Source organism: Misgurnus anguillicaudatus, unplaced genomic scaffold, assembly GCF_027580225.2.
Source record: "Misgurnus anguillicaudatus unplaced genomic scaffold, ASM2758022v2 HiC_scaffold_26, whole genome shotgun sequence".
In the NCBI taxonomy this organism is placed as follows: Eukaryota; Metazoa; Chordata; class Actinopteri; order Cypriniformes; family Cobitidae; genus Misgurnus; species Misgurnus anguillicaudatus.
Genome location: NW_027395276.1, coordinates 2,730,111 through 2,744,720, shown reverse-complemented (window position 1 = coordinate 2,744,720; position 14,610 = coordinate 2,730,111). Strand labels below are relative to the sequence as shown.

Below are 14,610 nucleotides of genomic sequence, written 5' to 3'. Positions count from 1 at the left end.
TACTCAGGCATTCAATGTCCAATCTGCCCCACACTTCACATGTTTGATAAGGGTCTTGACCTGAACACATTTTAATGCCAATATTCAGCTTCAGTTATAGCGCCACCTAGAGGGAGCAGGAAATGCCATGTTTTACGCTGTGATTTACTGCTCTTAGAGATTTAATCAAATCATCATCATAATTGGTCAGACTGATGTTAAGCCCTTTGCCGTGATAAATTGCGAAGATCTTGACTTTTCGTTAAAGGGCGTGTCCGTGGCGGCCTGACAAAGTGTGATGTTTTGACATGAAACAGGAAGCTGTTGTAATTCAGGCATACATTATCTGATCTGCTCCAGACTTCACACGTTTGATAAGGGTCCCGGCCTGAACACGTCAATATAACAATAATCAGGTACCATCATAGCGCCACCTGCTGCACACAGGCAGTGTGGCACATCAGTTTCCCTTTGAATATCCACCTGTATTTACCCACTTTAATTTATACCCCCCTGGTTTACTGCTTTACTAATGCCATAGGGTAGCGGTGCACATTCGTGCGAGGGCCCTTCCATCGCTGCTTGCAGCTTTAATATTATTATTATTTTTCTTCTTCTTCTTCTTCTTCTTCTTCTTCTTCTTCTTCTTCTCCGAAATGGATCGCGTTTTTGAGGGCCTAAACATACCCGAAAACTCTTGAAAATTTGCACACGCGTCAGAAGTGGCGAAAATTTACATGTAATATAGGCGTCAGAAGTAAGCGTGTAAAAATGGCTCTATAGCGCCACCTGCAAAATTTCAAGAGAACAGCCCCCCCACTATGAAAAACGTACAGATACGAAATTTGGTAGGGTCATCTATGACCCTAAGACCTTCAAAAAAGTCTCTTGGAGCTAAGCTCTAAACCCCACAGGAAGTCGGCCATTTTGAATTTTCTCTGTCATTTTTTGACATTTCCAAGCGTCATACTTTAACGAACTCCTCCTAGAGATTTTATCAGATCGTCATCATATTTGGTCAATCTCATCTAAAGGCCTTTGCGATGTTAAATTGCGGAGCTTTTGACTTTTCGTTGGAGGGTGTGTCCGTGGCGGCCTGACAAAGTTCATCGTTTTCGCCATGAAACAGGAAGTTGTTATAACTCAGGCATACAATGTCCAATCTGCCCCACGCTTCACATGTTTGATAAGAGTCTTGGCCTGAACACATTTCAATGCCAATATTCAGCTTCAGTCATAGCGCCACCTAGAGGTAGCAGGAAATGCCATGTTTTACGCTGTGATTTACTGCTCTTAGAGATTTAATAAAATCATCATCATATTTGGTCAGACTGATTTTAAGTCCTTTGCGATGATAAATTGCGAAGATCTTGACTTTTCGTTGAAGGGCGTGTCCGTGGCAGCCTGGCAAAGTGTGATGTTTCACCATGAAACAGGAAGCTGTTGTAATTCAGGCATACATTGTTTGATCTGCTCCAGACTTCACACATTTGATAAGGGTCCCGGCCTGAACACGTCAATATAACAATAATCAGGTACAGTCATAGCGCCACCTGCTGCACACAGGCGGTGTGGCACATCAGTTTCCCTTTGAATATCCACCTGTATTTACCCACTTTAATTCATACCCCCCTGGTTTACTGCTTTACTAATGCCATAGGGTAGCGGTGCACATGCGTGCGAGGGCCCTTCCATCGCTGCTTGCAGCTTTAATGTTCATTGTATCTTTATAATTATAGTTGTGGTGTGAACTCCGCTAACCTCTTTAATATAATTTTAATTTTTTTTTAACTATATTATTTATAGTTATCATTATAATGGGAATCTTCGTTACTCTTTCAATGTTAGCTTGATATGGCTAACCTTTATGAAATCTTACTTTTAATGATGTACAGTAGGGATGTGATGTGTGATGTTTCAACAAAAAAATGTTATGGAAAATGTAATCAAACAAAGCTAAATAAGATTCAGACAGAAATGTTTTTTCTGGAGCATGTTAAATTAAAGCAATAAGCCCCAAGAAGCAGTGGGTTACCAGTGCATTTTATAACAGCTAAGGGGCGTTGTTAGGCACGACGTGGAGCGGAGTGCCTAAAACCCCCTTAGCTGTTATAAAATGCACTGTAACCCCACTGCTTCTTGGGGCTTATTGCTTTTATAAAACGGTTACTTATACATAGCAGGATTTAATAAAAAACACAAATAAGTTGTAATGTAGTACAAATATTACTCTTCCGCCAAACAAAGTAGTTCCTCAGAATCAAGTGTGGCTGCAACAGAGCGCAGTTCCCAAGAAACACAGACGCAGCAAAGACACAATGAAAATATGATTTAAGACTGTGATGTTTATTTTTATAAATCAACATTCATCTAATTTATATATTAACATTTATATCGTGCTGTTGTATATAACTGTTAAAGTGATGATGAAATATGCTTGGAAGCATGCTTAAACTGGGTGGCAACTTAATATAAAAAACGCTGACGGGGAAAGAGTTTAGTTTAATGCCTTCCAGAAAAATGATCTTCTTTAATTAAACATAAAATATATCAAATGAAAGAACAGACCCTCCGCTTTAAAAAAAAAAGTTTCATCCTACCTTCATTTGTTCTCTCACCACCTCTCGGAGATAATTCCATTTTTGTGAAGAACTTTTGTAGGAGATCAGATTCAAAGCCATCAAAACTTACATGTCATGCTAAATCCACCACAACGCTGTTGTGTCGAGTGAATGCGTCAGTGTTTAAGTTGGGTAAAATTGCCATCTAGTGGATAATATCAATTTAAGACAAAAACAACTCGGAGAACGTTTTCTCTTTATTGACGAAATGACTCAACAATATTTATTGACATTTATCTGGATATCGCCACAATTGTGCAAATGTAGAAAAATATAAAATGGATTATTTTCATAAATCAATATTTAGCAACATTGGCGCAGTGATACTTTTGTAAAGCGGTCTGAACCGTATGGTAACCGGGGTATTTTATCACGGCTTAGAACGCGTTTTAACCAATCAGAATGAAGAACCAGACGGAGCCGTTTTATAAATGTTTTTTAAAGATATTTAAAGTCCTAACAGTAATGACAAACGTAGATGTGAAAAACACCCACTTTAGGTTATTTGGGGAGATGCATTTAAAACATAGCACATTTTTTTATCTTACAGTTTGTCTCGGGTATTAAACGTGCAATGTTAAAAAGGTTTTGCAGCAAATTGGACATGGATTCCCAGTTGAACTCCACAAACTTTATGATTGTTTGGGGTAAATTAGTGCCAATTTTTTTGCCCATTCTGTTTTAAATAAGCCAGAACAAGTCACACCCAAAGCAGGGGACAGAGTTAGCACTTCACATTACTGCATCTGGCAGAGCTTTGCACCGTCTGGTTTCTCACAAATATGTCTCACTTGTGGCTGAAATGATGTCCATTAGAAAGCATTACATATGATGGGCTGCACAGCACGCTCAAGCCTGCATGCTGCATTGGAAAATATCGATTGCTGGTAAAGAAAAAACACTCTAAAAATACTTTAATACTTCATTTGACCTTGGTGTTATGCTATTTGAGAGCGCTGAAACAAAGTGGCTCTCACGGTTAGCATTTGTTCGTCTTGCAAGAACAACAAAGAACGCTTCAGCATTAGTAACTCAGCCAAACATTAGCATCGTCTGAAATAGCCGTGAGCCTCCATAAACAAGCATGTGTGATGCAGATGCAGATGCAGGCATCCACACAAACAGGTTACGTCGTGCTGCGGTTTACAACTAGCGATCTCTTACGTGAAGAGCTGAGATTTTGGGCCCAAATTTTTAAAGTCCCCCTGTGCTGTTTGTTTTTGTATTTCTGTCTATCGGTCTTCTAAGTGTGCTAACAACTTAGCAAGTAAATATCTAGAAGTAAATATCTATCTTAGAATTACAGTGCTTATCTAATCAAATGTACCCGATGAGATCTAATATAAATAACACCAATTTTGCTATTGTTGGCAAACTTTGTCGACAAGAAAATAAAAACAATGTTTTCACAAAAAGGAAAACAGAGTGGAAAGGGAGGCTGCAAAGGCAGTTCAACATTGCAAACATGGATTTAAAGCTCCAGCATGTAAATCATTTTGGGGTGGTCTCCCAGACAGGGATTATCTTAAGCCAGGACTAGGTCTTAGTTAAATTAGGAAATATAACTACAAACATGCCTTACTAAAACATTACTTCAGGCAAAACAAATGGCACTGATGTATTTAGATATGTCAGTGTCAGAGCCGATGGCGTAGTGGACAGTGCTCCGACATATGGTGCAAACGCACTTCCGGCAACCCGAGTCGAATCCCGGCTCAAGGTCCTTTGCCGATCCCATACCCCTCTCTTTACCCTTTACTTTCCTGTCGTCTCTCAATTTCTTACTGTCTATCAATAAAGGCAAAATGGCCCAAATAACTTACAAAAAAGATATGTCAGTGCAAGATGTTTTAGGTTTTGACAGCTCTTACATTTATTTTAGTCTAATTCCTGTCCAGGAAACCGCCCCACAGAATATTAAGCAGTTTTGTCACACTGTAATTCTTGTTATTAAGTATATTTTCCATTATAATCACTTCTCTTAGTTGATACTAATTGATAATGCATAATTATATTATATGTAATATTTTGTGAAAACCATATAAATTATGCCCCCCCAAGTCCCCCCTTTTTGGTTTGGGCTGCTGCCCATTAAAATGTTTGTGCACGACCCTGATTTGGCATTTTTCTTAATTTGGTACATAAATTGGTGCTTTTTATATATTGTAGTGTTGTGTAATAGTCACATGAAATGCAGATTAAACAAATAAATTGTTTATATTTTTTATGTAACCATTCATTTTATGATTTAACTGTAATAAATAATTTATTTCATCAATTCACAAACCCCCTGTAAACCCAGTTTGGCCGACCCTGTAATAAACAATGACATCATTATGTTTGTTTGACTTCATGTGGCGCCGCAAGAACCAATCATCAAAATACCGCAAAAGCGAATCTAGAAATTATACGGAGGACTCAGCTGTCGAATCACTCTCGTGGTACTGTGATGTCAGCCAACTGTCAGCCGAATGTCAGCCGACAGTGTGAGCTGATGTGACTTAGTGACGGCGGGACTAATTTGCATATACATAGTTCCTCATTTAAAAATGACGCATGTGTGTAGTAGCTACATTCAAGATATTTTAAGTTATTTTTAGTGGGAAAATGTTTGACTTTAGGGGGATATAATAATCAACTACAGATTGACTTTAAAAGCTTTCACGTAACATTCTGGACCTTTTGGTGTTATAAATCTATGCAATTTCTGTCTAAATGTTGCATTTGTCCCTTCAAAATCCCCCTTGAAGTACAAATTAAAAAAAAGTTAACATTTTGTTTAAAGCAAATTACATTACACATATTACAAAAAGTTAAATAATGTATTTTTTAAATTATTTATTTATTTCCCTTTATGTTGTTCCATACATGGATGCTGTAATGTTTTCTGTACATCACAAGAAAGGTTTGAAGTTTTGGTTGCTATTCAACATTGTTTATATACAGAAATACCATAAAGCTGGAGACCGCATCTCCAAATGGGAATGAGGGTTTTTCTTGTATTGTGAGGACCCATGTCCCATTTTGGAGTTTCCCACCGTCATTTAGAGATCTCCAGGTTGAAGTTATACCCTTCTCCACAAGTACATTTTTGACCTCTGATGTCTGTTTCTGTTTCTCTTCCAGGCCACACGGGGCATCTGCTGAAGTCTTTATGTTTCTGCAGTATGAGCTTCCTCTTGTTCCACATCATCTATCAAATCACAGTCCACAGTTTGCTGGCTGGACACAATCTCAGACGTGACTTTAACTGTAAGTTCAACTTGCACATCTTGTAAGAGCTTAAAATCACATCCGTGAAGGTTCATCTGTCAAAGGTTCATTTCTCATAACATGTTTTAACCTATTTTATTGGTGTTAGATCTTAGTTAGATCAGGGCTTGGCTTTCAGAGGTTCCAAAATGTTAGAAAAGCTGGCAATTTTCAAGTCTTTGCCATCTTTTTCCATTGCCATGTTGTAAAACTTTGACCTCCCCTGTGAACCAAAGAAGAAAGTTTGACTTAAAGTGTTTCAGATGACATGAGGTTGTAAAGTGTAGTGGATGTGAAAAGGTCTATGTTGCTACTAAAGTATCTTTGCTTCCAGTACCTAAATAATTGTTTATCATTTAAATTGTACCCTATATTTGGAAAATGCAATGAATGTTGATTTTAAATAGTAATAATAATGAGAAATATCAAGAAATGTTGGCACATGAGACACCAGGAACCAAATAAAGATGGCTTTTGTCTGATGATGTGAGAGCTAAGCAAGTTAGTCAGGTTGATGATCCACAGGAATCTAACAATGTTAAAAGTAAACGTATTAGGGGTCACCGTCTTTCTCAATATCCAGAGGACTTTATTGTTTAGAGCAGTGGTTCCCAAACTTTTTCAGCGTGCGGCCCCCCTTGTGTGCAGTGCATTTTTTCGCGGCCCCCCGAAAGAAAATTTATGAAAAAAAACAGTTTTAAAATGTAATATTTGAATTAAACAAAACATATAAAATTATACCTAGTAGTACTGTTGGTTAGTTGGCTTATTATTTTTTTAGGTTTAATTACACAGAATTCATGATAAATGAATGTATTTTATAAAATGTCATAAAACTGGGGCCCCCTGGAACCATCTCGCGGCCCTCAGTTTGAAAAGCACTGGTTTAGAGGAGGGCAAAGGCCTTGGACGGGGGTCACTGACCTCAGATCTGCATCTCTCCATTGATCTCAAGCATCACTGATTCTGCTGAGCATTCACATTTTTCATCATTCCACCAGATATGAATTATAGGCAGAGATGAGCTAACACTATATTATACTGACAGCGGGTGCTGAGGTATATTGGAGTGAGATATGGACATTTATAACATGAAACATCAGCTGAAAAGTTTGCCATTGTAAAAACCCTGACTCAGTAATGAACTTTAAAGCTACATTTAGACTTCTTTTAAGTGCTTATATTTAAAGGGGTCATAGCGTGAAAATCTGACTTTTCCATGTTTATGTGCTATAATTGGTTCCCCAGTCCTTCTATTAACCTAGAAAATGTGAAAAAGAACAACCCAGTACAGGGCTCAAAATTAACTTTTTTATTTGGTAGCACCAGCAAAAATTTAGGCGCATCCATCCAAAAATTAAAAAGCACCACAACTACAATGTAAATGTTAATAGATTGATTTTATTAAAAATAAAACACCACCACCAGGCTTTACATGTCCTATGGCCAGCATTTAAAAGTTGGTCTTCTATTTTATTTTATTTTATTTTTTGCTGCATAAATTCCTAAATTAATACCCCAATGCTGTTGAAATAGTATAGCATCAATAATAATTTAACAATTACAGGTAACATGATTAAGATTACATGGAAAATCTAGCACACACATAAAACACTGATTAATTGTGACATTACAAAAGTGACCCTAATATAGAAGGCTAATATATATTGGTATTCATAACTGCATTACCAGGATGCTTTTACTTTTATGGACCAAAAGGATGTTTGTCGAATGTCCATTCACCAGCGCATGCGCACATACACCATCAAACACACTTTGACAGACAGGTCGGTGTCTCCATCAATAATAAACACATTTGTCATGACACGTCTTGTGTTTTTGGCACTTTCGCCATGTTTAAGCAAGGTACGACTGGCGCTTAAAATGTTTTGATTCTGCTATTAACGCCGTTTTACAGGATTTACAGTAAACACAGTAAGTTACATTTTCATAGCGGAGACACTCGAAATCTTTAAGCCACTCTCTCTGAAAGGTTTAACGTCAACTCGTATTTTCCGTTGGTGGAGTTACATTTGAATCCGGATCGTCGTCAAAAAATACAGTAATAACCTTGGCTGTAATTGGCTCGCTCTCGTCATGCTCGCGACGCGTTCGTCTTTTCACATTTCCGCGCTTCACGGCAACAAGGAATGACTGACGCTCATATTAGCCAATCTGCGGTCTTCATTAAACGCAAGAACTTAATGGTGAAATTTGATTGTTTATGTTTTGTTGGAGAGAACACTGAACCTGGGACAGCGCCAGCACGCAGGATCACAATCAACTCGCGTCACAACAAAATGGGCAGTCGCACAAATGCTCCCAAATATATTTTAAGGTCGCACAGATTAAATTTCGGTCGCATATTTCGAGCCCTGCCAGTAACTTAATTTTGGTAAAACATTCTCTGCAAGCATGTGAAAAATTTGGTTGTTCAGATTTCGGCTCTTTTGTGATGTAGGTAGCAAGTCTTGTTACAAAAATACCACCCCTTAATCTGAACTATATCCAACCACAAAACACTGTTATTTAGTGCAGAGAGAGAAAAAAAGGGAGAGAAAAAATTATTGACAGCACAATTGAGTTTCAATGTCAACAAACCACCATTATGGTGATCAGTGTTTGCATTTCATCCGCTCTTTCGCATTATAAAGGACACACTCAAAAATGGCACATTTTTGCTCACACCTACAAAGTGGCAATTTTATCATGCTATATCATTAGCTAAAACTTCACATATACACTCTGGGGACGCCAAAGATTTACTTTACGTCTTTAAAAAGTCTCATAATATGATCCCTTTAAAGAAATATAGCATGTCAGTTAAAGTCACCATGAAATCGAAATTCACAATTCTTATTTTGTAGTTTTTTGTAATAAATTATTTATCCTTATTTCATTTAAAAAATAAACAAAGTGGCCTCATTATCTTAAAGTTATGGTGCAAGAGCTGGGCTATTAAGGACCAGTGATGGGAATAACGGCGTTATAAGTAATTGGCGTTAGTAACTGTGTTATTTTTTCAGTAACGAGTAATCAAATAAATTACTGTTTCCCCTGTTATAACGCCGTTATCGTTACTGACATTAAAATGTTGCGCGTTACTAAAATTGATTTCACTGTAGTGATTTTTACTCGCATATGCTCGCTCTCTCAGCCAAACACTGTTTTTCTCTTGTGTGTGTATGTGTGTGTTGTGAGAAACATAACTGATGATGATTGGTGTGTGTGTGTTAGAGGGGGTGGGAGAACCACATAGCTGATGATGATTGGCTTAATTTCCATCGTTAGCCAACCAGAGGCAGAGTTCACAAACAGACACGCACAGTGACAGTCCTACTCCGAGCGAGCAGTGTAAAAAAGTCTGAGCAACTTGGTCACTTTGTCGCTAGATTTAGCAACTTTCTATCACTTTAGCGACTTTATAGGACGAATCTAGCGATCTTTTCTGGCGTGGTTGGAGACTTTTGTAGACTGACATGATAATACGCGTCGTTTTCTCTTCTCAACGAGCAGCGGTGCTGCTGCTGTGCCCCATCTCAAAGCACCGACATGCAGCCCGGTCATCGCGCATCAATCACTCCGAAAACACCGGCGACAGGGCGATGGCAAGTACAACAAGCTCAAAGGTAGCGGTTGCAAACACAAAGTATAAAGCACTACTTTTCCATTGTTGAGGTGAAAGGCAAGAATGTTTGTGTAATGTGCAACTTATGCCCATAAAGAGAAAAAGTCTCTCCACGTTTGTGGCAAGTAATTCTGATCTAATAAAGCACCTCACATTGTCATGCTGCCACAAAATTAGTGATTTCTCTTTAGTATCCATTTTAGTCATTTAAAGCAACACTATGTAGTTTTTTGACCTTTAAATAATGTCTCTAAAATGATTTCAGTGATAGAACAACTTTTAACTGGACAAATTGTACTGTTGCTGCAACCTGAGCAGCCTCCTAGCTGCTACAAGTACACTCTGAAAGTGGTGGTGGAGGGTAGAGCACACAGCCCCGCCCCTCCCCCTGCCTGCAGAAGAGTGTCTGATACCAGGCACTGTTGCGCTTTTCAACCACATGGGGGACCTGTAAGTCATTTTTACATGGAAACTACATAGTGTTGCTTTAACATATTTAATTTTGTAAGGGGCATTCAAGTTATTTGAAATATTAGACTTTTTTAAGTAACGCAGTAATTGCTTTTCCTGGTAATTAATTACTTTTATAATAATGTAACCAGTTACTATTTGTGAGAAGTAATTAGTAACTATAACTAATTACTTTTTTGAAGTAACGTTCCCAACACTGTTAAGGACTCGTCTCTGTGTTTTGTTAGCCACACCCAACAATCCAATAATTATAGAATGGACGAAATTAAGTCCTGTCCTAAATTTGGTTCTCGTTTCATAAGCCGTTTTACTTGGATATATGCCAAGATAGAGAAAAAAGACAATCAAAACTCCAGTTTCATGCCGAATTTAAGATAAATGTTTAACGTAAATAGAGCCCGATCTATTTGTTTTTTTGAGGGCCGATGCCGTTACAGGTCAAAGCCTTATGAGCCTTGAATGTAGTAGTTGTGTTGCTGTCAATTGGGGATTTCGGATAAAAATAATAATAAAAAATATCTTAATTTGTGTTCCGAATATCTAAACAAAGGTCTTACGGATTTGGTGAGTAATTAATGACAAGAATTTAATTCTGGGGTGAATTATCCATTTCAATAACAGAGCTGGAGACTCGTGGGAAATCTATCACTGAGATTCGTCATTGGCTTCCAGTTGTTGTCTTCTAAACAACAGATGCACATCATTCCCGTAATCACGGACTGGATTAAAGCTGGGAATTACTTAAACTTTCTAATGTTTCCATTCTGGGAATCCTAACAATTCTTTTGTAATACTTTCCAGAGGTTAGACTTTCTTGTGTTCAGAAACATTCCTTGCTGTCCCATCCTAAAAGTGAGCTCACATTTTAGTTTTTTAATACTTAACTTTGAATTACACATGAGGTTAAGCGAGTACCTGGCAAGCGTTAGTGTCACATTTATTATAAACCCCTTCGAAGCGTCTGCAGCCGGCATTTATTTTGACATGACACATAATGCACATGGTTTACATGATGCGGCGTTTTTATGTGTACGCAAATGTACGTGCACAGGCTAACACACAGCTTAGTAAACCATAGTTTATTTGCCATGAAGAATAGGTGTACACTAAGGATGCTACAATTCTCAATATAATATTGAACCGTTTGGTTCGACCCCTACGGTCCAATAGGCGCGTGTGAATTGCGTTTTTTCTTTTTATCCATCCAAATCTGTCAGTTTTATATTCCCTGCACATTTGTTAATGTGCGCGTCCGCATGATCTGCATGCCACAGCGAGTTGATATCCAGTCACTGTGCGCTTGCTGCTTTAACGCTGCTTGAACTCCGCTTGCAACGCTGGTGTCAGATTTTATTCGCGCGCGCGCACACACCCAACAGAAGTACGACAACAAAAAGAACAGCACCACTGTCTTTTAAATCTGAGGTGTGGATTAATTATTTGTGCGTGTAGATTACATACAACATCAATGTAAAGATGCAGATTCGCGTGGGGCAATGCGAATGACGCAAATTGGGCTTGTTATTGATGCAAACGCACATTATTTGCCTCAAACACGTCTTCCGCGCAAGTTAAAAAGGTTCAACTCAAGAAGAGAATGCGCGTGATGCTAAAATAAATCCCAACGGTAATCTTGATTGAGGAATTAATTTTGGTTTCTACACAGACAGCATGATGTTGGATTTAACAGTAGTGCAGTAAGGTATAGCCTTCATTTGCAATGTAAAGTTTAATTTACTAAGTACATGTATATAAAATGGCCAATTTATGTAGTGTAATGAATTCACATGTTCCCCAGTTTAGATGGTGTCAGGATTCGGGATGCAGAAGAACCAAAGCGCGGACGTGAATAGACAACACTAGACTTTATTGACAAAACTAGGTAAAAACAGGAAAACAAAACCCACGAGGGGGCAAACAGAACAGGGCAAACAATAATCTAACAAGACAACACTAAACACTATAACTTAAACAAAACACTAAACATTAACTGGAACACAAGATATTCAATGTGAAACTCACTGGTAACACTTTGACAAACAGAGTAACAATGACGAACCCGCACTGGACAACAAACACAAGGACTCTTAAATAGGGAGAAAGTAAATTACAAACACCTGGAAATAATCACAAGTAAGGGATCGGGGAAAAAGTGACGAGACCCGGGAAATGCGTGGTCAGAATAAACCAATACTAAAACCACGCATCTCCCACATAAAACATATGTACTGTCAGAACCCTGCCATGCTAGATCTAAATACAAACAAGGATCTGGAAGGATTCTGACAGATAGGATATCATTTTTATATATCTTTATATCTTCATTTAATTATATCTTATATTATTGTATCAATACACTAGAAATGTGTAAGATGATATTTGCATTTACATAAAATAAAGAGAACTGCAAATAAAACCAGTATTTTTGCTTCTTAACATCTCACTTTTCCTGTTACCTAAACATAGAATAATAAAAAAACACTTTAATAGGCCAAGGCATCAGAACCGAAACCGAACCGAAAACAGTGGACAAGAACCAAAAATTTTATTGAACCGTGAACTAAGTGTATAATTGCATCCCTAGTGTACACAGATGTTCAATGCACAGGCTTTGCGACAAATGCAATGCATCTCCTGGGCTACATACTACATTCATCTGTTTGCACATGCGCGTCACATTTGTACAAAGTGTGCGTGGTTACAAAAACTGTGCGTGGGGATACTGATAGCGAAATTTGCGGCACACGCACTGACATATTTTCAAAAAAAAAAATTCTAGTATGTTTGTCTTGTTTTCAGTAAAAGTATCTAATAATTCTTAAATTAAGATGCTTTTTGTTGATGAGCAAAATGACCAACGAAAATAAGTCTAGTTTATAGAAATATCAAATTTAAGTGATTTTGTGCATAAAACAAGCAAAAAAATCTGACAATGGGGTAAGCAAAAATCTTGAAAATTTTTCTTAAACACTAAATTCAAGAAAAATTCCAGAAAAATTAACTTACCCCATTGACAGATTTTTTTTGTGCTTTTTTTTATCCACAAAATCACTTTTGATATTTTTGGTCTAAAAACTAGACTTGTTTTCTTGGGTCGTTTTGCTAATCAAGAAAAAGCATCTTAATTTAGATATTTTTACTGAAAACAAGACAAAAATACTAAGAAAATTTTTCTTAAATAATTTTTTTGCAGTGTTCGAGAAGGGAATTGACTTCAGTTTCCTGTTCATAGCGTACGGTATTTGATCCAGGTCTGTCTGCGGTTGCAGGGTAATTTGAGAAAAATGGTTGTTGTTGTATTCTTGACAGCCCTTGAGTTTTACTAGGGTCTATGACATCATTTATTGCAAACCATTAGTTACAGTTTACCAGGCTTTGGCCCTCTTTAATATGTGCCTACAGGAAAGATGTAATACGTTTGTATTTTTTGTTTTTAAAACTAACTCACATGCATCTGTACATGTGTGTCCCAGTAAGCCTGTTTGCAGTTGGGTTGAAGCCATGTTTAAAGTCAGCCACTGAACCCTGTCTGTAACAGTACCTCGGTCTCAACGGCTATTTAATACATAATTACTTTTCTAATTGACTAAAAAGACAGTCTGACATATTGATGAATAATACAGTCACATTTACTGTAATGAAGTGATGTGAGAGCTCAACAGAGTCAAACAATAGTGCATTGAGCCATATAAAGCCAAGCGTTTTAGAAGATTACAGTGCTTATGAAATTACTTTGTAGCTATTTTATTGACTGTTTAGCAACGTCTTTAAACGTGGGTCATTCAATCAATCTACGTATCATTCTAGAAACTTCTAGAAAAAAATGGTCCCTTGCTATCACTAAGGTGGCGTGCACACCAAGGCCGGCGTATGTTTTCAATTGTTTCCAATGGAAGCACAGCAAAAACGCCAGCAGCTGGCAGGTTTTCGGCATTTTTTCCACACTCGTTCAACGACTGATAAACAAAGCAGAAGCAATCAAAGCACAATCAAAAGCTGGAAAGCGTTTTCAGACGCGTTTAAACACTTTGGTGTGCACGCCCCCTAAAACAGTACCCTTTTAAATAGTACACATTTGTACCTAAAGTGTTCATAATAGTATCTCAGTGGTACATACTGTATTTGAGACTAAAGAGTGCATATTAGTACCTCAAAAGTTCATATTGGTACCAAATGTATACATATATGTACATGTTAGGACCTTTTAAAGGGTACCATTACATTTACAGCAAGGGACCATTTTTTCTGATAGTGACAGTGTACAGTACATGAATTGTGTTGTTTGAAAAGGTGTTTAAAAGCTTTTCCGAACATAACTGATAGTCTGTGAAATGTGTGTCAAAAAGTATCAATAAAAAATGTTGGGTTGTTTCAACCCATGCTGTGGTTAAATATGGACAACCCCAACATTTTAGTTAAAATAACCCATTATAAAAATTGCAGAAATTTTGTGATATGCTACACTGCAAAAAATGATTTTCAAGAAAAAAATGTCTTAGTATTTTTTTGTTTTATTTTCAGTAAAATATCTAAAAAAAACTTAATTAAGATGCTTTTTCTAGATGAGCAAAACGACCCAAGAAAATAAGTCTAGTTTTTAGAGCAAAAATATCCAATTTAAGGGATTTTGTGCATAAAACAAGCAAAAAAATCTGCCAA

At 37.4% G+C, this 14,610-nt stretch overlaps 1 protein-coding gene across 3 annotated transcripts in view; it reads left to right on the top strand.

Moving 5' to 3' along the window:
- The window catches only part of LOC141362432 (piezo-type mechanosensitive ion channel component 2-like), a 150,072-nt gene that overhangs the window by 28,721 nt on the left and 106,741 nt on the right, over nt 1-14,610 (top strand). For all 3 annotated transcript variants that reach the window (XM_073864496.1, XM_073864495.1, XM_073864497.1), the window contains exon 3: nt 5,727-5,852. In XM_073864496.1, the coding sequence (XP_073720597.1) occupies nt 5,727-5,852 (126 nt within the window). The remainder of the gene's footprint in view (nt 1-5,726; nt 5,853-14,610) is intronic.